Genomic DNA, 22,645 nt, shown 5'->3' with positions numbered 1-22,645 from the left:
TTCTCGTAGCTTAATTTCAGAGTTTATGACTTGTGGGAATGGGTGGCGCGGTTCCCGAGGCAATCAGGCGGGCCTTGGTTGATTTTGAGGATTTTAGAGTCTTCTAAGTTGAATAAGTGAGAAAGGGTTGACTAATAGTTGACTTTTGGGTAATTGCATCCGGAATCGAATTCTGATAGCTCTGTTAGGTCGGGAACGTGATTTTTGACTTAGTTGGGCTTTTGGTTCGGGTCCCGAGGTGTCCGGTTGCGTTTTAGGTCATTGGTTGGAAAGGTTGGTTTTGGTGTGGTTGGAAAGGTTGGTTTTGGTGTGGTTGGGTCAAGGCAATCTCTTTTGGGAAATCTGAGTGCGCGAGTGAGTTCGTAGCGTGATTTATGATGAGTTAGCATATTTGGCTTGTGTTCGGGGGGTCCGAATGAGTTTCGGGTGTTGGACCGGACTTAGTGAAAAACCAGATTTTTCTGGTGCTGGTGTAACCGCACCTATGGGTAGGGGACCACACTTGCGGGCCCGCCTCTCCGGGGTTTGGTCCGCAGGTGCGAGAAATCGTGGGATTTTTATGTGTGTGTGGGTTGGGGGGGGGGGGAGGGGGGGCACATCTGCGAATTCTTTCCCGCCCCTGCGCGTGTGAGACTTTAAGTGGAGATCGCTCCTGTGGCCTTTTCTCAGTAGGTGCGAGCCCGCACCTGCGAGAAAAGGTCCGCAGAAGCGGAAATAGCTGAGATCAGAAACCCTTTTATTTCCTAAAAACGAACCTAGAATTCATAAGTTCATATTTTGGGTTGAGAGCTCTTTTGGAGGGGAATTTAGGTGTTTAGGCTTCAACTCTTCTTGGGGTAAGATTCTAAGCTCTAATTTGTATTTTTCCACTAGTCTAATCCCTTATTTAACCTTGTACTTATGTTGGGTTGGTGAAATTAGGGATTTTAGGCCTAAATCCTAAGAGAGGGTTTTATTGAAATTGAAGAGCACTTTGACGGCTTTTTAAATGGGTCTTTTAGATTTAGACTAGTAAGGCTTTGGGTAAACTAGTTTTCAAATAAAATTTCAGTTTTGCCCTAGTGGGCTCGGGGTCACTTTTTAAGGTCGTTTTTGAGTTCAAATTAGAAGTATGGCAATATGGGTATCCTTAGATCCGTATACTAACGTAGAGTACTTATTTGATAGACTTCGATCGTTCAGAGGCTCTCCACAAGGAGAAGGTGTTGGCTTGATTGCTTGTGACTCCCGCTCGGCCTTCGAGGTAGGTTATGGCTTAGCTTTGTTAGACTCCGATTAGAGAATCATATGTAGATGGTAGATATTGACGGGGAAAACATGATAGGCCTTCGGGTATGGTTGTGGTCATTAACCCACTGGCTTGGTATGGATGTTGTTATGTGGGCTTGTCGCCGTCCTTGCTAATATGTTGTGATTATTGATTGATTTACCTTGTCACTTGATATCTCACTTATCTCATGAAAAAGGAAGGATAATATTAATGAATTAGTTGTGTTCAGCATTCATGACATGCATCTATTGGTTCTATGATTTGCGATGTTGTTGAATTTGATTCCATGCATTGACATGCCTTCCATTTACATACATGATTGGTTACGATGGTGAGAAAGTGATTGATAGCCTCCGAAGACTTTTCTGGAGAGCTAGAGTGATGGCCTATGTGGCAATTGGTAAGAATGATAGCCTGTGTAGCAATTGGTAAGAATGATAGCCTGTGTGGCAATTGGTAAGAATGATAGTCTGTGTGGAAATTGGTAAGAATGATGGCCTGTGTGGCAATTGGTATATGGACTTCGTAGGTCCCCCATGGGTCATGACTTTGAGGCCTAGCCCTTAGCATGTGTGTACGAGAGTGGAGAGTTAGCTTGTGTGGCACTGCATTCCATTGCATTACATTTATTCATTTACTCATGGCTGCTTAATTGGCGTTTTGTAGACTCATTCTGAACTTATACTTGAAGTATGCTTTTGTGACTGTACTTGATTGTCTTATCTGCTTACTTGTTGATTTCTTCATCCTATATGCATTATCTAATTGTTGTCGGCCTATGATGCCTACGAGTACTAGTGTTGTACTCATACTACTCTTGCTGCACTTTTGTTGAGTGCAGAGTTTGATCCAGGATTCAGTTCGCGACCTCGAGACTGATCCGAAGCTTTCCATCGCAGAGATCTTAGGGTGAGCCACTTGCCGGATCTGTGGTCCTGGGTCACTTCTTGTGATTATCTGTCTATTTCTGATTCCACAGATAGTTTTTTTTCTTTGTATTTTGAGACTTGTATACCCGTATTTCAGATGTTGTATTAAGTATTAGAAGCTCTTGTGTGAGTTTAGACCAGGTTATGGGGTTGTAATTGTTTTAGTATTTCCGCACTTATTTCATAGATATAAATATTTGTTGAGACTTTTAGTATAATTTCCGCCTTTACTTCTGCATGCCTTTCTTTAAGTGAATGTGATTAAGGGGATGGTTCGCCCACCAGAGGTAGTGTGGGTGGCATCATGACTAGCGAAATGGGCCGTGACATTAAGTCCACTGAACTGTGCATTAGGTTGTTAGTCCTTTTCTAGTGCATAGTTGTTAGATTCTTGCCTGAATACTGCTAGATTGTTTGAGGATGTTACTAGTTATTTTTGGGTCTTTTAAGTGAGATGTGAATGAATTATGGTATTTTCGTGATCCTTTTTTGGCTGAAGATACGTCTTTTCCAAGTCAATAAATGCAAATGACAAATTAGACCTTATGTTCCCTTGTACTATTCAGTCATCCATAATTAGTTTCTTGATGCATTTGGCACTTGGTTTGAAGCCTTACTAGAATTTCTAGTCAGAAGGGGAAGATCTTGATCATAAACTTTGAGGTTTTATGCGAAGTTGGTATATTAGGATAGTTTTTATTTTTGGTAAAAAAACTAAGTTCAAACGACTAGTCCAGCCACAATCAATTCTTCTCGACCAACACTACGATTAAGCCACTGGCATTTATTGGAACCAGTAACACATAGTGGTTTCAGTCAAAATGCACTTCGATTATCCAATAAATCTGCACTTGTGGTTGCTTAATTATGATGATTATCAAGTAACTAGTGACAAGGTCGCTAACCCATCATTTTTTAATACGATGCCTGTTGGTGTAATATTCTAGTAGTGCGCGGAAGTAATTAAACCAAAATTAGGGCCAAATCAGGGAATTTATTATATACTCAATCAAATTGATCAAATACAATCACCAAATGATTACAAGTCACAACGATAACCTGATGAACTAAGCTATAATCGCCATAGCCAAATGATTACAAGTCACAACGATAACCTGATGAACTAAGCTATAATCGCCATAGCCAAAGGCTTGTAACGTGATTGGATTCCCGTGGAGAAGATAAGAGAATTTTAGAGAGAGAAAGAGTGAAGATCGAAGAGAGAGAGATCTCAAAAACAAGAATTTGAGAGGAAAGAAAGAACCATCAAAACGATTAACCGCCTTCTTCCCGTTTCGATATAATCAGATTATAATATTTATTTATTTGGTTGGGTCCCACTTCCCAGCCGTATAAAAATACAGATATTTATTTATTTGGTATTGGGTCCCGATATACCTCCCGACACAAGTCAACGAAAAAATTAAAAATAAAAATAAAATTTAATTGACTGCACGTTAAAAATATAAATTGTAAAACGTGGCCATCTCACGTTTTACAAATATATTTTGTAAAACTAATCTCCACCGTTCACCTTATTTATTTCCCTAAAAAAGAAAATTTAGTAAACTTTTTTTTTTGTAACACTTAGTGTGTTTTTTCATACTTTGACCAATGATCGTGTGTGAGACTCCCGTCAATATTTTATACGAGATATTTTATCCCCCTTCAATTTACTACACGTGGCCCTTGCCATTTAACCCCTAATTCACCTAAATCGTGTGTAATTCTCCTAATTCCCCAATTTTTTTTAACGTACAATAATGTGAGGTGAATTAATACGACTCCAATTACAAAACCCTAGCGACATAACACGATATTTTTTCTGCGTACAATAATGTAGGCTAATACATCAAGGATGGCTCAAGTCAATTGGAATTGGATCAAAAAAGCGATAAACAAGATCTCAAAAACAATGTAATCTATTTCAGTAATTTAGCATTCTCGTAAAATGAATGAAGTTTGTCTAAATCATATATATGAAGCTTCAAATCCACAACTGGAAGCATGTCATCAGGGAATTACTCTTAGGAGTCGTCTGGTTCAAAACCAGGTTATCCTGGGATTATAACCAGGATTATAATATCTTGGATGTTATGTCAAGGCCACATGGAATTTTTGCTCCGAGCATGGGACAAACGCTGAAGTAGCTGCCTTTTACTTGTAAACTACTCTCATTTTCATTTGTTGACTGGTTTAATACTTTTGACATATTGCTATCTAATAAAGGCGGAAAAGCAGGCAGCAGGTCAACATGCCTGCCTATTATCCCAGGGTATTATTGTCTTTTCAATTCATTTTGTGTTTATCTTTTAAATTTTAACAAATTATCATCAACTTTACAAGTTATTCTGATTAGTTTGATATGTGCAATTATAATAACTGCTTTGTTATATTTGGCTGTGAAGACTCTTTTGTCCTTTGTGGGCCCAATCATCAGCCCAGTTATTTGGACACCAATACATCACTACTTGAGTGCATATGTATGTGCTTGCCACGTTTTGCTATATTTATAATGTGGTTTATATTTGTTAATAGCCAATATATATATATATATATACATACACCATGTAATGGAAAACATTTTAACTATATAGAAGCATGGGTCTAAACCCATGCTTCGTCGTCCGTAGAACATTAAAAAAAAAAAAAAAGGGTGGGCCCATACTAAACACCAACCAAATTTAAAAAAAAAAGTTAAAAAAAAAGTGTGGGCCCAAAAAAAGTGTGGGCCCCATACTAAACACCAACCAATATTTTAAAAAAAAAAGGGCAATTCTTCTTTTGGGGTGGTCTTTAAATTTTGCCCCTCATATTTGAAATCTTTAAATTTTGCTTTCTACTTAAAACCCATGGTTTCGTGTTCGAACCCACGCGCAATAAAAATTAAAAAAAAATTCGCAAGCGTAGTTTAAATTTCGCTATGCCCCCAACGCATACACTTGTCAAGGAATTACCAAAGTTATGGACCAAGCATACTTATGCGCGCGTACTTATGCACAAGTATGCGGTCCGCATAACTTTGATAATTCCTTCACAAGTTTACGGATCCGCAAGATAAAAGTTTATGTGTTAAGCTGCAATTTATGTGTTAGGAATGAAAACAAGAGGCACGATAAAATCTTCATAGTCCGTGGGATCCTGATGAAATATTTGTAAATGTAGTATGCATGCCTTCAAGTTTGCTAGATATTCCATCTCTGGTCAAAATGTTATGAAATACTTGAAGAGCTTTCAAAGAGATTTTGCTTTAGATCCCGTAAAAAAACATCATTAGTTGGTCATTTCTTTTTGTTGGACCTTACATTATTTGATATGCCAACTTTAAAAGGGATTATCTCTCGTTGTCAATGACATTTATTACCCGATTTTATCAATGTATACCGGTTTCGGGCTACTAGTTTCTTTTTCGTTGTTGGACCTACAATGGTTGAACTTCAACTTCAGGAATAATTGCATTATAGTTTTTAGGCATTTTGTTTCACTAATCCGATTTTATCTCCGGTTGTTGTGCCAATCCGTGCTTGTTGATTGAATCGAATAGTTATGCCGGACCGCATAACTTTGTGAAGGAATTAGCAAAGTTATGCCGGACCAAGCATACTTATGCCTTATGGGCGTACTTGGCATAAGTAGCGAGTCCGCATAACTTTGATAATTCCTTCACAAAGTTATGCCGGTCGGCATAAAAGTTTGCCCATTAAAAGTATGCCCCCACCGCATAACTTTGTGAAGGAATTATCAAAGTTATGCCGGACCGCATATTGATGCCAAGTCCGCCCATAAGGTATGAGTATGCTTGATCCGCATAAAATTTGTAATTCCTTAACAAAAGTATGCCGGTCCAAGATACACGCGACCCAAACCTTGTCTTGCTATTTTTTTTTTTTTAATTTATGCTTGAGCGGGGGTTCGAACTCGAACCTATGATTTCTAAGGCGAAAGCTCAAAGTTGCAATGCGAAGGGCAAAAATTAAAGACCAAAGAATATGAGGGCATAATTTAAAGACTACAATATGAGGGGCAAAATTTAAAGACCACCCCAAAAGAAGGGCACTCCGCGCAAAAAAATTAAAAAAAAAAAAGAAGAAGAAGAAGAAGAAGAAGTAAAAAAAGTAGAACCCACCATCTCCAAACCCATGAAAAAAAAAAGTGGATCCCATATTAACAAAATCAAACAATATCAAAAAAAAAAAAAAAAAAAGTGAATCCCATATTTTAAAAAAAATGTCAAAAAAAAAAAAATATGGGTTTAGACCCATGCTTCGTAGTCCGTCGTCCATTAAAAACAAAAGTGTGGGCCCCATACTAAACACCAACCAATATAAAAAAAAAAAAGTAAAAAAAGTGAACCTCATATTAACAAAATCAAGCAATATCAAAAAAAAAAAAGTGAATCCCATATTCAAAAAATAAATAATGTAAAAAAAAAAAGTGCATCCCATATTAAAAAATTAAACAATATTCATGTAATTTTCAAAGTATCTCATTAAATCAATAATGATGGATTCATTGTCACATGCGTATCAACCCATTAGTGAGAGCAAATAAAATTATTGTACAGCAAAAAATATGGATCCCATATTATTGTTTTTTCTTCAAAAGGTTAAGTAGTCAAACTAAATAATTTTCTTTCTTTTGTTGTATTGGCCTGAGATGTAATCTAGATATTGAACTGTTGTATTTGCTATTCCGCCATATTATTTATTTGTTATGTTTACTAAAATAAATATACTTAAAATACTTATATTTTAAAATAAGATAGAATTTAATCACTTTTTCATTTTTTTCCTTAGTGAAAAGAGATTAATGTCATAAAAGAAAAAAAAATATTAAATGGAGATCAAATAATCAATAAGGTAAATTAGTGAAATTATAATTCTAATTGACGTTTCCTTAAAAAACCGTGCAAAAGACAACATGACAAGTAAAATGAGCTAAACCAAAAATATTTACCAAAAATTAAAAAATAGTAGTTCTTCATTTAAATAGAAAATCAAATTTCTACTTTATTTCATTTTAAACATGTAAAATTAATATAATAATTTGAATTAGAATTATCTAAATCAAAATTTGATAAAAATCATAAGTATTGTTTAGGCCCAATCTACATACATTAACAATAGAATATTTTACACCTTTAAATTAATCGAATTAAAATTTAAAGTATCAACTGATGCTTAAATATTGCTATTGTTTTATCTCAAAGAGAGGAAAATAGTTTCCTTTTAAATAATTCTTCTCTTTTAAAAAGTATTAATAAATTTTTGCCAACTTTATATTCGTAGCAAACACTAATATAATAAAGTTTTGGATACGGAGCACAACTACAATGTTATATTAATCTTGTTTTGAACATAATATATATATTTTACTTTACTACTATATAGAAGAGCCGGTTTATAAGCAAGATCGTCGTCCGTCCTTTGGTCCCACTTTTTTATTTAAGGGCAAAAAAATCCTTTGTGGTCCCACTCACTTTTTTATTTAAGGGCAAAAAAATGACATTTTATACTTTATATTACCAACTTTTCTAAAAAGTAAATAGAAATACTTTATTATATTTCTATTTTTCTACAATATAGAAGCATCGGTTTTTCCCATGCTTAAGGTGGACCCCATACTAAAACACCAAGCAATAAAAAAAAAGGAAAAAAAGTGAACCCCACCCTCTCCAAACTCATGAAAAAAAATGGACCCTATATTAAAAAAACAAGCAATGTCAAAAAAAAAAAAAAAAAAAATGCACCCCATATATTAAAAAATCAAACAATATTTATGTAATTCCCAAAGTATCCCCATCAAGTCAATAATAGTGGATTCATTGCCACATGCGTATCAACCCATTAGTGGAAGCAAATGAAATTATCGCACAGCAAAAAATATGGACCCCATATTATTGCTTTTTTTCAAAAGGTTAAGTTGTCAAATACATACAATTTCCTTTCTTTTCTTATATTAGCCTGAGATCTAATCTAAATATTTAATTGCTGTATTTGCTATTCCGCCATGTCATTTATTTATTATGTTTACTAAAATAAATATACTTAAAATATTTATATTTTAAAATAAGATAGAATTTAGTTACTTTTTCATTTTTATTCTAACTCTAATAAATGTGAAAAGACATTAATATCAAATGGAGATCAAATAATGAATAAGGTAAATTAGTCAAATTATATAAGTCTTCTCTTTTAAAAATTATTAATAAATTTTTACCGACTTTGTATTCATAGCAAACACGAATATAATAAAGTTTTAGATACGGAGCACAAACTACAATGTTATATTAATCGTGTTTTGAACATAGTGTGTGTGTGTATATATATATTATCACTATCCAAACACAACTACATACACATAGATATACTATAATCTAAAGTGTTGGGCCGTCTTTTGCCATCTAGTATTGAAATAAAAAGAAGAATAATTCTGGGCTTCTCTTTTTCGTTGCATATTAGCTTGGGCAATTCGCAGAATTGCCCTTCGTTTGGGGTGGTCTTTAAATTTTGCCCCTCATATTTAAAATCTTTAAATTTTGCCCTTCGGCTAAAACCCATAGGTTCCAGGTTCGAACCCACGCGCAGTCAAAATTTTAAAAAAATTCACAAGGCAAGTTAAATTTAGCTATGCCTAACGGCATACACTTGTGAAGGAATTACCAAAGTTATCGGACCCGACATACTTATGCCTTATGGGCGGACTTGGCATAAGTATGCCGGTCCGGCATAACTTTGATAATTCATTCAAAAGTTTATGCCGGATCCAAAGATAAAAGTTTGCCCATTAAAAGTATGCCCCCACCCAAGATAACTTTGTGAAGGAATTACCAAAGTTATGCGGACCGCATACTTATGCCTTATGGGCGGACTTGGCATAAGTATCTTGCGGGTCCGCATAACTTTGATAATTCCTTCACAAAGTTATCGGTCCGGATAAAAGTTTGCCCATTAAAAGTATGCCCAACGGCATAACTTTGTGAAGGAATTATCAAAGTTATGCGGACCCGCATACTCATGGCAAGTCCCCGATAAGGCATGAGTATGCGGTCCGCATAAAATGTGTAATTCCTTAACAAAAGTATGTCGGGTCCCGCATACACGCGACCCAAACCTTGTCTTGCGATTTTTTTTTTTTAATTTATGCTTGAGCGGGGTTCGAACTCAGAACCTCATTATTTAGGCGCGAAAGCTCAAAGTTGCAATGCGAAGGGCAAAAATTAAAGACCAGCAATATGAGGGGCATAATTTAAAGACCACAAATATGAGGGGCAAAATTTAAAGACCACCCCAAAAGAAGGGCACTCCGCGCAAAAAAAAGTATTAGCTAAGTGTATAGTTTAGTAAAAAGCTAACCTAACTAATATGTTTAACTGTAAGGATAGCATATCACATCAAATGTCATTTGTTATTTTTGCGTGTTCATTTCTTTAAGAAAATTAAATTTAGGCTATGCTTGAAAATTTGCACCGATTTGTGTAGAATTTGGAAAATAAAATTCGAAACATGTCATACAAATTTATACGATTATAAATCATCTCATTAAGAATAAAATAAAAATTTTAAAGATAAATTATTTCTACATATGAAAGAGTGAGCATATTTCTTTTGAGATAGAAAAATATTTCTTAAGATAAAAATATTTTGAGTTTATCAAAATTTTATTCATTTTAGCGATGAGTCGTTGGGCCTGTGCTAGGCACAGGCACTGCGAATTGCCCTTCTTTTGGGGTGGCCTTTAAATTTTGCCCCTCATATTTGAAATCTTTAAATTTTGCCCTTCGACTAAACCCCATGGGTTCCAGGTTCGAACCCCCACACAGTCAAATTTTTTTTTAAAAAATCGTAAGAGCGTAGTTTAAATTTCGCTTATGCCCCCAAGATACACTTGTGAAGGAATTACCAAAGTTATGCCGGACCGCATACTTATGCCTTATGGGCGACTTGGCATAAATATGCCGGTTAAGATAACTTTGGTAATTCCTTCACAAGTTTATGCCGGATCCGGCATAAAAGTTTGCCCATTAAAAGTATGCCCCCACCAGCATAAACTTGTTAAGGAATTACCAAACTTATGCCGGACCCGGCATACTTATGCCTTATGGGCGACTTGGCATAAGTATGTGGTCCGCATAACTTTAATAATTCCTTCACAAGTTTATGCCGAGTCCAACATAAAAGTTTGCCCATTAAAAGTATGCCCCCACCAGCATAAACTTGTTAAGGAATTACCAAAGTTATGCCGGATCCGGCATACTTATGCCAAGTCTGCCCATAAGGCATGAGTATGCCAGGTCCGGCATAAATTTGGTAATTCCTTAACAAGTATATGCCGGATCCGGCATACACGCGACCCAAACCTTGCCTTGCAATTTTTTTTTTCTTAATTTATGCTTGAGCGGGGGTTCGAACTCAGAACCTCATGATTTCTGCGTGAACGCTCGCAGTTGCAATGCGAAGGGCAAAAATTAAAGCCAGAATATGAAAATATGAGGGCATAATTTAAAGACCACAAATATGAGGAGCAAAATTTAAAGACGACCCCAAAAGAAGGGCAATCCGTGCAAAAAAAAATGGCGCTTCCCCGCTAGTTGTTTCCCAAGTGTTGAAAATATCAGGCCCAGTATACAATGATCATCAGATATACGCGACAATCCAGTAATTAATATCAAAATTCAAAACTAAAAAATAGTTAATCCCACTTTAAGCTTCATTCTGACTAGTTTCTTTATCCAGAAATCAGACTGTAATGTCAAGAGGTAATACAGCTGTCTTGAGGTTATTCATAATATTTCACAGAATATTGGTCCGCTGGAATAAAACAGAAGCTCGATATTTGTTTAACGATACCGTCACTGTCTTCCTCTATATTGTAAATACTATGAAGGAGATAGAGAATGCCAGTACAAGCAATTTTTTTCACAGCTTAGTTATTTGAGCACTCAACGGGATAAAATGTTAACTCTTTTCAACATCTCGGCTACCTTTAAGATGTCGCAAATATGGATATACGTCATCTGCATGTGATCCATAATATCGTGAAAATATTGCAGTGATTCTGCTTATGCTACCGGAAGCAGCAGTGTCACCCACCAGTATCTGAAGGGAGGCAAGCTTGATCAATTCGTTTCCAATGGCAACGTGGTTGGCACCATAGAGCTTTTCCAAGATCTGCTTACAACTCATAAAACATCCATCAGATTTTTATTTAAGAAATGAAACTCTGGTAATAATGATAACTGATTGGCTGTAAACTAAAAGTCTTTGTCCTGATAAGATGATAAAACTAAAGTCTCTACTCTATTCTGAAAGTAAGAACTTCCATTATAATGTTCCTGTGCAATCCACATAAAAAAGCATTAAGTAATAGCTTACAGCTACTCATTCAAGAGCCCAGTTTCCTATATTAGCATTTACTCAATAGTCTATTAACACTAGCATATGAAAGTACTCTGTTTAATGGAAATGATGGTGAATAATTTTTCCCCAAGATGAAACCAATGCGAAAAATATTCCACCAGAATCTCCAGTAAATTAGAATGAGATGATAATTATACGTCATGAACCAATAAATGTACAGATGATCGATCGCATATGTGCATCGAAAGGGAGTACTAAGCTAACCTGTATAGATGCTTTACAGTGATCAATTGCAGCTTGTAGTTCTCCAACCAAAGAAAATGCCTGAGCAAGATTGTCCTCCACCTGAAAAATATAAACAGAATAAAATATTAGTTTCACAGTAATCATCAGGCAATGCAGTGAATACCTCAAGCAAACTTTTGCTCATTGAAACAGAGGACAGAATAGAGCAGACCCCAGTATTTACCTCTGCAATTCTCTTGTTATAAGGATGGAATATTGTTCTGAGAAGATCCGTACACCTCACAGCATCTAGAAGGATATTGGTTGGGACTTCATTTGATGCTATTGCATCTTGCAGTCTGTTTGGCAAGTAAGGATCAGAGCTACTTAGCAATAAAAATAAAGGGCAAATTTCACCAGAGCAGTTCTATGATGTTAAAGGACACATCCATTTCAATGTGCTAAACTAGTGCTGGCATTAAATCGACATGGCAATGAATTTGTCAAACTTGGAGAGTGCTGTGACAACTTTTAGACACAACATATACAAATAAACCTGTGCCCTAACGCAATGACTTCTTAATGTGTGTTTTCTAATTTTGAAGTACATTTTTTTAAGTTAATGTGAACAGCACGATAAATGAGAAGGTCTACTGTACCTCTTATAACAACTCTCAGCTTGACTGGTTGCAGCACATGAAGCTTCCAGATCTCCATATGAATCACAAACCAAGCAATGTTGAGGTTCCAACTTATAATCAGATTCAAAAACACGGCGAGCCACTTCACTAATAGTAGCATCTTTGAGCTTCTCAACCTTCAATGTTAAGAATGCTCAAGTTAGGCAAGTGAATAATGTTATTCTTAGAAGTGTACACACACTAGTAATAACAATAACAAGCATTCATTATACCGGCTAGGAAAAGTAACCAGTGAATCCGGCCGATGTATAATATATGTACAATCCATGTATAATATATGTATAACCGTGTGTAATATATGTATAGCAGCTAGGAAAAGTAACCAGTGAATTCAGCCGACTATTTGTGTAATTTGCTGAATAAACAATATAATTGAAATAATTTGTCCTAGAAACAATTGCATCACTAAAATACCTGCTTATGTGGGCTGGAACTGTAAACTGTAGGGGCATCAAGGAGGAGCTTCAGTTTTCGTTTCTCACATCTAGTAACAGTACGATCCAGGATCACTCCTAAACAATTTAGTTTAGTGCACCTATAAGCATTGATGACAAGGTCAGGAACATTCAACTCAGAGCAAGCAGTACATTGACATGTGAATGAGTAGCGGTCTTCCAAGAGCCTTTGACGATCTTTGCAGTCCCACTGCCCTACCTGTAAAGCAACCACATCCCAAATTGACAAAACATTATACAGTTGAAAGATCATAAACAAAATAAAGGGCCAGAAGCTGCAGTTGCATGAACTAGAACACCTCTCTGTCTCCCTCCCGTCCCCTCCCCTGCCCCTCCCCCTCCCCCTCTCCCGCTCCTCTTCCTCCATTTTTTTTTTCTTTTAAAAGGTTACAAGAGAGATCTTGAAATCTGTGATACATTTGCCTCTTGATCATTCCTGAAATCTTAATCTAGTGCTCAGACTTCTTTCTTCTTCAGTTACCAAATCACAATAAGAGCAATGACCTAGGAATTTGTGCGGGACCATTGCTGACTACTTCTATTTAGCATTCACAGGAAAATCTGAAGATCTGATATTAAAACCTCGGAAAGCAAGATAACGGTGCTATGTTAGACACGGAAATCCTAAATCTGAAATATCAAGACAGAGAGGCTATAATTAACATTGGTACCTGTGGACCATAAGATAGCTCCAATTCAGAGCCAGCTAAAATGTATTCTGTGGCTCGTACATAGAGGGTGCGTGAAAGAAAATATGCGTGGATGTTTGGCTGGCAAGAGTGGTTGAAAAAACTACCAGCTACATAAACAGCTTGACCCACTTTAACCTGTAGAAAGAAACATTAAAACCACAAATTGAAGCTTTAACCAAACTCAAATTTCCGAAAATAACATCGAACTAGTCAATGGTATTCTATGCTCTCTGCAATGACCTGCAAGTCCCACTTGAAGCTAAGAAGTGTAGTAAACTAATGCATACATTGAAAATGTGTGGTAGAAAGTACATACTTGTTCTAAACTACTGGTTAAAGCATTCCCAGACTTGTATGCAGGCCCTTTTACCTCTGGAGCTTGCATACGGACAACTGCCATGGAATTTACTTGGATTTGAGAAAGAAGGATAACCAGCTGCAAGGAAAACAATGGATGTGAGAATCAACCAAAATCTAATGCCAGAGTGATTTTTCCATATAATTTTCACGGATTCAAAGGAGGGCATTCAGCCTGAGTTATACTGCTGCATCCGAAGGTCAAACAGTAAAGATGTAGGAAAGCCACCAAGACATATGGCAATGTATAAAGTAGTACAGCATATTCTGGTTCTCAAAAAGATATTAATGTATCTCTCCTTTCTAAGGGATTTTTTTTTTTTTTTTAAATGAAAAAGATTCACCAGTACCACGAAACCAATAACAAAAATAATTGAGGACCATCCTAAGCCGAAACAAAAAAGTACTCTAAAACAGAAGGGAAATAAGATGTATATTCTCTTTATCAATCCGTGCCAAAATTTTGACCTCTATACAATGTAAACAGAAAAGGCAGCAATCTTTAGGAATAGATCAAAAGCAATGTATATGGAGACTTAACTTTAACATAACTTTACGAATCCACAAAAGCAAATTTAATAACAAAGCAAGCTTGTCCAGAGTGAACCTAATGGAATTTTGGGTAATAACTGCATATTTAGAAACAATCAGTTCATCTTCATGGGCCTATGTTTTTCTTTTCTTCTTGTTTTCTTTTTCCTCTCTGGAACCTAGAGCATGATTAATGTAGAATATTTGCTAGTTTACAGAGATGTGCAGTTTAATATCATTATACAATCAGCACAAGACCTACATGCAATTTCTTCATTCAGAATGCAAGGAATTTCTGGAGAATGGATCTTGCCTTTGAAACGATTATCCCACTAATGGGCAGTTCAGTTCTGTAAAAATGCTGAAGACAATGCAATAGAATGATCGAGTAGATATACATCTCCAATTTGCTTTCAGGAGGGAGCTGTATATAATTGTGAGAAAGATCCTACAAAATCCAGTCATCAGCTATGAAATTAGATGCATCTTGGAAACACAGACACAGAGACAAGAAAAATAAAGCTCCAGCATTTGAGCATTTACCAGGAACCCAATAAGGTTAGAATCAGCACTTGCGCGTTTCTTTTGCTCGATGACTTTCACAAGGATTCTGCCAGCCAAAACTACTTCCGACGGCAATATCAGAGGCCAATGAAAACCTTGACATTCATGCCTGTGCTCAGCAATATGCCCAGTATCTAGAGTTGAAATGCCTGCTAGAACATCTGACATATAGTTCTTGAGATCATCTGCTAAGCCCTCAAGACCATTAGAACTCTTTGAGCTCCTATCAAACTTTTGTCCGCCAGCTTGTATTTGACATCGGTCACTGCAGTATAATGGAATAGAACAAGACGCACAAGAAATGGCATCTGCTGGCAGTTCATTGAAGCAAAAATGGCAGTGAGTCTCCCGACATTTCTTCAAGATAATCTGCATTAAACTCAGCATGGTAAGAACCAAATAGTCTTGGAGCAAATGGTTAGTGCTTCATAATTTTATGTCTATTACTGGTCTGTGACAAACAAAAAAATTCTCACAGTGAGAGCTTTATCAGAGTCCCTAGAAAGATAAAGGGGAAGTAGAAGGAGCAAATGATTATTTGGATGCCAAGAATATTATAAAAGATTATGGACCCCTCTGGCAAAATTAAACTCATCAAGAAAAAGAGAAGAGTAGTTGACATTGCACCCAAGGATGTGGCCTAGTGGTCAATGAAGTAGGTTAAGAACCCTCAGGTCTCAAGTTCAAATTCTAGCAGAGGCAAAAAATACTAGGTGAATTCTTCACATCTATCCAAGTCTTAGTGGACAGAGTTACCCGTTACTTGTGCCAGCGGGAGGTAGGAGGTACCGCATGAAATTGGTCGAGGTGTGCGCAAGCTAGCCCAACCACTGCCGTTATCAGAAAAAAAGGGGGGTGGGGGGTGTTATTGACATGGTGAAAGGCGAAGGGTTTGGCTTATACCGCAGCATAAGGATCTTCTTTATGAACTAAGGAGGCTTCAGAAACATCCTCCACACAAAACATTCCCCTCCCCTTGGTTGTAGTAAGCAAACACTGAAGTTTTACTTGGTCTGGCTCATCTGTCACATAAGACCTACATTATAAGAAATCAAAGGAGAAGAGCAGCATGTCACCATATAGCAAAGAAAATCATGAGCTGCCTGTTTTCGGTAAACATAACGCCATGCACAACAATACATGATGAAGAGAACGATGATTTGATGGTGCTCAATCAGCATTAGAATCCGGGTATTTCATACTAGAATGTGCACAAACTTTACCAACAAATTGAGTAAAATAAAGAAAGATAATAGTACTTTAAGATGCCAAGAAAAGAGTGCAACAGTATACTATGTTTATTGTTTTTTTAATTTTATTTTGATAAGGCGAGATTTATATACTTTCTTCACTGTTCAAAGATAAGACAACAGATAGTAGGCATAAACATGGTGGAAATGGAGTCATCATAATCTATAAGTTGAATACTGGCAGGTAATTAAAGATCAAGTCCACCTTAAGTTTGATAAAGTGGACTATGGTGTGAGATGCTAAATGTTCATGATACTAACACCTTGTATTTCTAGTTCCCTGCATTTATAAAGGGTTACTAATTTTAGCTTGTACATATTCATGCACTTTTTGGGTGCACTTTTCTTTGAATTAAATGCTCACGGATCAAAAAAAAATTGATAAATGAGTTACTGCAGAAAAAGCATAGTTTGCTGATCTAAAGATCACATCTAATGCTGGAGTAGAACAAAGGAAACAGAATGAAGATTGCTTCCTCAAGTGTAAGACCTAAGCTCTAATAAAATAGATATCTGCTGTTCAGCATCAGAGTGTATCTTCAAGCACATCAAATAATTATACTAATGAGACCAGCTTAATACATGTAACCTTGAATGTGAAGGAGTGAAGTATGATGAAGGTGCAAGCATAACTTTTTACATTCAAAAGAAACATATTATAAAACAGACAGCGAAATTGCCACTGGGTACTATTTAGGAAGGTTTCAAGGATTAAAAGCTAGTCCTTTCTATTTTGGGAAGAAAAAACATAATTAGTCAGTTACAGGATTAACAGCTGGTCTTCTAAGAAGAAACAAACATTAAATGTCGTTAACTTGTCACCAATAGATTCTTACCAGGAACTTCTGACTGATTCTGGTTGGTTTTTTTCCCTGAGCTCCCCATTCCTTTGAATTTATCTAGAGCAATCTTTAGTTCTACTTCAATCTGTCTTTTTCCACTTGAAGAGATTTCTACCTTTAATGAGATATTCAGATCTCGAATTGCATCCTCAAACTTACCCAAAGAAATATTTGCTTTACCTCTCCGGAACCATGCCTAAAGTAAAGTATAATTGAAAGTCAACAGTTACACTTGGTTGAGATGTGAAAGAGAGAGTTGATCAAGCAACTAAAGACAGTAAATAAATATTAGATTTAAATCCCCAAAAAATGGTATTTAACCGTTCTATACATTGATCCTCTGTCAGCAGTAAATACTATAAATAACATGAAGATTATATGGAATAGGATGGAGTATGATGCTTGACAAGAAAAAAATGAATATTCTGCCAAATGTAATATGAAGCACTCACTGGAGTTATCTGAGATCAGCTTTAAGAAGCCAATTATTTATTAGTCAAAAAGAAACAGAGCAAGGACAGCAAAAACTAAATTAGTTTTCCTTTTGAATAAACAGCACTGACATTCCAAACTCTTCTTACTGTAAAGGATCAACTGCTCGCTGTGACCAAAAAGAGGTTGTATATTTCTTCATTCAAATGAGAAAAAGGAGATAAAGACAATATACAGTAGTAGAATGGAAAACTTTGAGCACTTTATCAAAGAAAAAAGGAGCAAAGCGAGAACAACTGCATTCACCTTCGCGTAGCGTGGAGATATTCTAAGGGCCCTGCTGCAATCTCGTAAACACTCCAAAAGCAAGCCCATTTTCTGAAGACCATAAACATTCGGTTTGGTAAATAAAAGAATGCAAAGTATTGATTGCTAATGAAACAAGAAACAAAATATTCAGATTTCAGAATACAAGCTGACTTTATAATTAATCCTGAAAAACAGGTTAGGAAATTGATTGTTTGGAACTATCAAATTAAGAACCTCCTACCATGAAATGCTTATTTTCAGTAAGAAATCAATTAGTTTAAAACGAGAGTATGTCCAGGTAAAAGCAACCCCACGTCACAGGTGACTCGCGATCATCAAATAGAAGAAAGTCTAGAGGCTGGAGACTCTAGGCACTTTTTGGATACTTCTCTTGCTTAGTTAATCAGAAATGAGGAATTAATTAGCAGCTAATTTCGAGATTCATCCTCAAAAGAATGAGCAGAGAAATATTAACTCTGAGAATCAAAACTTGAAGAAGGTATTAACTGTGAGAATGAATACTTGAAGAAGGACAACTGTAGGTAACAAAGTAAACCTATTAAAGAACAGACTGACACCAAATTATAAATGACGGTAAAGAGAAAAGATATTCACCCTCAAATGAATGAAAGGTGCAAAATGATATAAGTTAAACAAAGCAGGTCATCTTGCAATTGAGCTGTGACCAGAAAAATCTTTTCGTCATTTACTTTGTAATAGGGGAATACTAGTAAGAAACAGTAAGAAGTGAGAGCAAAAAGTTGCTAGGGGTTGATCACAAGGAACCGATACGTGCAGAAAAGATAATTCAATTTTTCCAATCCATGTCAGATGGTAATAACACGAATTAGAAAAAGATAGTTAGCAACCACGCACTAGCTTTTAATTCTCATTTTTACACTTCACATTCAACGGCCATGAGACACTTGCAACTCCAAAACTTCTAAAGTGGACGAAAGCAAAACCTTGCAGTTCCCTGTGCCCTTACTGATAGAACTTCCTTTACTTTTATTCTTTTGGATAAGTAAGATTTTGATAATCTAATCAGCTAAGCACTAAGTTAGTGCTGGTCATTACAGATTCAGTCTACCCATTTACAAAAGAACTGTTCACTGTAGTATAGCTGATAAAAGTCCATAATGTTTATTCCACATATACATCATGCAATCTTCACCTGAGAGCTAACAGATTTAGACATCTATACTTCAACATATGTACAGCAGTGGCTCTTCCTTCAAAACATCTTGGGTTTCTTTCTTTTCGTATCACCTAGCATACGCTGGCAAGGACTTCTTTCAACAAAGTCTTTAGCTCCTTCCTGCATCTCTGTTCCATCCAACAGCTCTCACATTCTTTATATAACTGTAAGATCTGATTATCTCTTCCTTGATCACTTCCTGATCTTCTACGATTTCTCAACTTAAATTCAGTCAATATAAGGTTATACCTTTTATGAGCATTAGTTATCTTCTAAAAGAACTTGACAGTTTTGTCTCCAAATTTCAGCCACTAGCACCTGAACTTCTCTAGCTAAGAATATTTCCTGGTTTTCTGCCTCTTCCTATATCTCCATAAATGCCTCTTATCTCCTTTGACATTTCTTTACCCGTGTGATACCTGCCCTCTGAAAGTCTATCAAACTCCAACAGTTTATCCAGCAGAACTATTTGCTTATTCTCCAAATTCTCTAAAGAGTTTTATTTCCGGTCCTTCAGATTATATTTGGCCAATTTTAGCTTCTCAGCGAGAACATAGTTCAGACCGTCTTTAACTTAAAGTCCCACCAGAATTCATCAAACTACCGTCAAGTCGTCAACAAATCCAATTTTTTATTTTTACCTTAATGATCAATATATTGTGCCAATGAAATCATAAGAGAATAGTTTGCTAAATGGAAAAAAAAAAAATAACAAAAACAAAAACAAAAACCAATCTAAAAAATAAATATTTTTTTAATAACTGAGAAATTCCATGTGAGTTAGTTGGCCCATAGGTTTCGAAACTCGGAGGAGTATGGGCCCATCCCTTTACCCTACTGTCACTTAAATACCAGATTTCCTATCATTTTTCGCGTCAATTGCTACAAAGTTTGAACTTGTGACATGCGCCCATACCACAGTTACCTGTTGCGTCCTTACCATTGAACCAATTTAAAAACAAATGAATGAATAGCATCAAACAGCCTGCAAGTAAATGAAATTTAGGATTCACCTGCAAAGTAGAAGCACGGTTCACATACAGTAGCGCTACCAGATTTATCTCCAAATCATCCAAATCTACTGGAGCAAGACGCAGTGCCTATCCCATCCACAAAAGTGGCAAAAACAATCTTCTATTAGGAATTGTCAAATACTTATCAGAAGAAGAGTGATAATTAAAATGCAAAAGAAATAAGAGAAGGAAAGCAGGAAAGACTGTGAAAGGAATGCAGTTCTTGAAATGTGTTGTGGATGAAGGTCAATTGACATATTTGTGCATGTTCATTCCCCACAGCTAAGCACCCCAAATAAGAAGAGCGATAGTCCATCACTAGAAATTTCATAAGGGTGACGACAAGTTCTCTCCACCTCTAAGTAGTCTCACTCCACTGCCTGCTTCTTTCACTTACCAGTGGTCACATGAACAAGGCATTGGAGGGAATATTAGATGAATTTAAGTCTTCTCTTAATTTTCCTTTGCAATACAGACATGAAGCATCTAATATTTCACTTATAAAACTGAGATCTCCTAATGGCTAGAGCTTCTGAAACAACAAAAAGTTTATGATTCGAATAGAATATCAATAATGTTTCATCAATCGTACCCGGTGATAGGAAAGATTCCTGTTTTGTAATTCCTTTCTCTCTTGAAGTAAATTAGCTAGTCCTACATGCATTGACTAGAAATACATACTTGATGAGTTCCTTTATGAGTGAGTATATAGGTGCCTTTAACTCGATTATAGAAAGGGATTCCTACTAAGAAAAGCTTTAGTCCCTTGAACCTTTTTAGAATCCTTGTGAATATTCTAGAATATTTGTAATATGTTAGGTAGCAAGTAAATTAGGTATTGATTTCCAAAACGCGGAATCCCAACGGAATTAGGTGTTGATTTCCTTTGGGGATTCCGCTATCACCATTTGTCACCGACTCATTTTGCGTTTGTATCATCACTGTGATTTGATTCTATGCCTAAGACTAGAGGTGAAGCTCTTTCTCATCTAGGCTGTCAACAAGTTGTGATTGAGGAGATGTCTGCCTTACACTCTAGTTGGTTATGAAATCAGAGAATCAATTTGATAATAAATTTAGGAAAAGCTTGTCCAATTGTCCTATCTACATCAATTATACAATTTAGAAAAACCAAAATTGTCAGACCTGGGAATAGAAAAGCAATGCGTTAGGATACTCTCCTTTGGAGAAGCATTCATTGCCCTTAAGCTTTGCTTCCAAAGCAGCACTCCGGTCCTTGCAACATAGAGCCATAGTAGGGTCTGTCAAATCTTTAATCATCTGGGAACAGCAAGAAAACCAAAAAAACAAAAAAACCATAATGTAAATGATGAAGCATTAGTATTAGAGCATTACCAAGAACAAAAAGGGCACTGTTTTCTCCAAATCGTGTAGACACATGCAGACAAGTATTATGTAATTACAAGGAAACAAAGAGACACATACTCCCTCCATCTCAAATTATCTGTCGTCATTCTCTTTTACATGCGTTTTTAACTATTTTACCCTTCATTAGGATTTGAACAATCATAACATCACCCCATAATTGAGGTGTCTGTAGTCTTCAAGAACAACAGCTACTACGGGTGAAATGGAAAAAACATACTCCCTCCGTCCCAATTTATGTAACGTCATTTAACTAGGCACGGCGTTTAAGAAAGAAATGAAAACTTTTGAAACTTATGCTCCAAAACAAGTATTAGATATTTGTGTTGCGGTAAATCATCTCGTAAAGTTAAAATATTTCTAAATATAGAAATGTGACATTCTTTTTGAGACTAACTAAAAAGTAAAGTGTGTCACGTAAATGGAATAATTAGTTTTGTCTTGAACTTCTAAAACAACAAATAATTTGATAACTATTTTTAGAAATCACTACAGATAATTTGAGACGGAGGGACTACAATGGAATAGATTAATAATCCTGGTGTACAAGTGGTATACAAAAGATAAGAATAAAAAGAACATGGTTCAAACATGGGCCTTATGAATGTAGTTCCATTATATAACAATTTGAATTCAAACGAGAACAACAGCAACACAGAAGAGAGAAATCCCCCCCGCCCCCCCAAAAAATTATCTGTTGTTTTTTTGTTGGTTTTACACACCTTTTAAAAAATATTCATTAGGGGAATCTTTGACTATCTTACTCTTACTTACGTGGAAGTTATAATCTTTCTCCCTTAAATGTAAATAGTGTCAGCTTCATTAGTTCCATTAAGGCTAGAATAGATAGTAAATAATTAATTTTGTCTTGAACTTGTAAAATGATAAATAATTTGAAACAACTATTTTTAGTAACCAGGAAGGATGATTTGAAACAGGAGTAGAAGAAAACCCAGAGAGGTATGAGTATAAAACCTGATGAAATTGAGGCAAATGATGGAAAAAATCAAGAAGGGAAGAGCATGTTGATGGAAGCTCAGTGGGTGTGCTTTTGGATATTTGCTGCTCAAGGGTGTTGGGAACTGTTGATTTTAGTGTCTCCATTGACGTTCAACACTTTGGGTTCCAGTAT

At 36.0% G+C, this 22,645-nt stretch overlaps 1 protein-coding gene across 2 annotated transcripts; it reads right to left on the bottom strand.

Annotated features, from left to right (window-relative positions):
- Positions 1-10,866: 10,866 nt before the first annotated feature.
- Positions 10,867-22,645, bottom strand: LOC132052863 (uncharacterized). 2 transcript variants are annotated; one of them, XM_059444570.1, is made up of 15 exons: positions 22,489-22,645; positions 21,274-21,408; positions 20,128-20,214; positions 17,914-17,985; positions 17,170-17,371; positions 15,987-16,105; positions 15,063-15,452; positions 14,833-14,967; positions 13,948-14,067; positions 13,611-13,766; positions 12,899-13,138; positions 12,443-12,600; positions 12,028-12,142; positions 11,823-11,903; positions 10,867-11,369 (listed from the first exon to the last, which is right to left on the bottom strand). In XM_059444570.1, the coding sequence occupies exons 1-15, from the start codon at positions 22,615-22,617 to the stop codon at positions 11,157-11,159; spliced, it is 2,352 nt and encodes a 783-aa protein (XP_059300553.1). In that variant the 5' UTR covers positions 22,618-22,645; the 3' UTR covers positions 10,867-11,156. The 2 variants fall into 2 exon arrangements, with proteins under 2 accessions (XP_059300553.1, XP_059300560.1); XM_059444577.1 differs by lacking the exons at positions 15,987-16,105; positions 17,170-17,371.

The sequence above is a fragment of the Lycium ferocissimum genome, chromosome 1, assembly GCF_029784015.1.
Source record: "Lycium ferocissimum isolate CSIRO_LF1 chromosome 1, AGI_CSIRO_Lferr_CH_V1, whole genome shotgun sequence".
NCBI lineage: Eukaryota > Viridiplantae > Streptophyta > Magnoliopsida > Solanales > Solanaceae > Lycium > Lycium ferocissimum.
The sequence above is the reverse complement of the archived record's forward strand: the minus strand, read 5'-3'. Positions and strand labels throughout refer to the sequence as shown.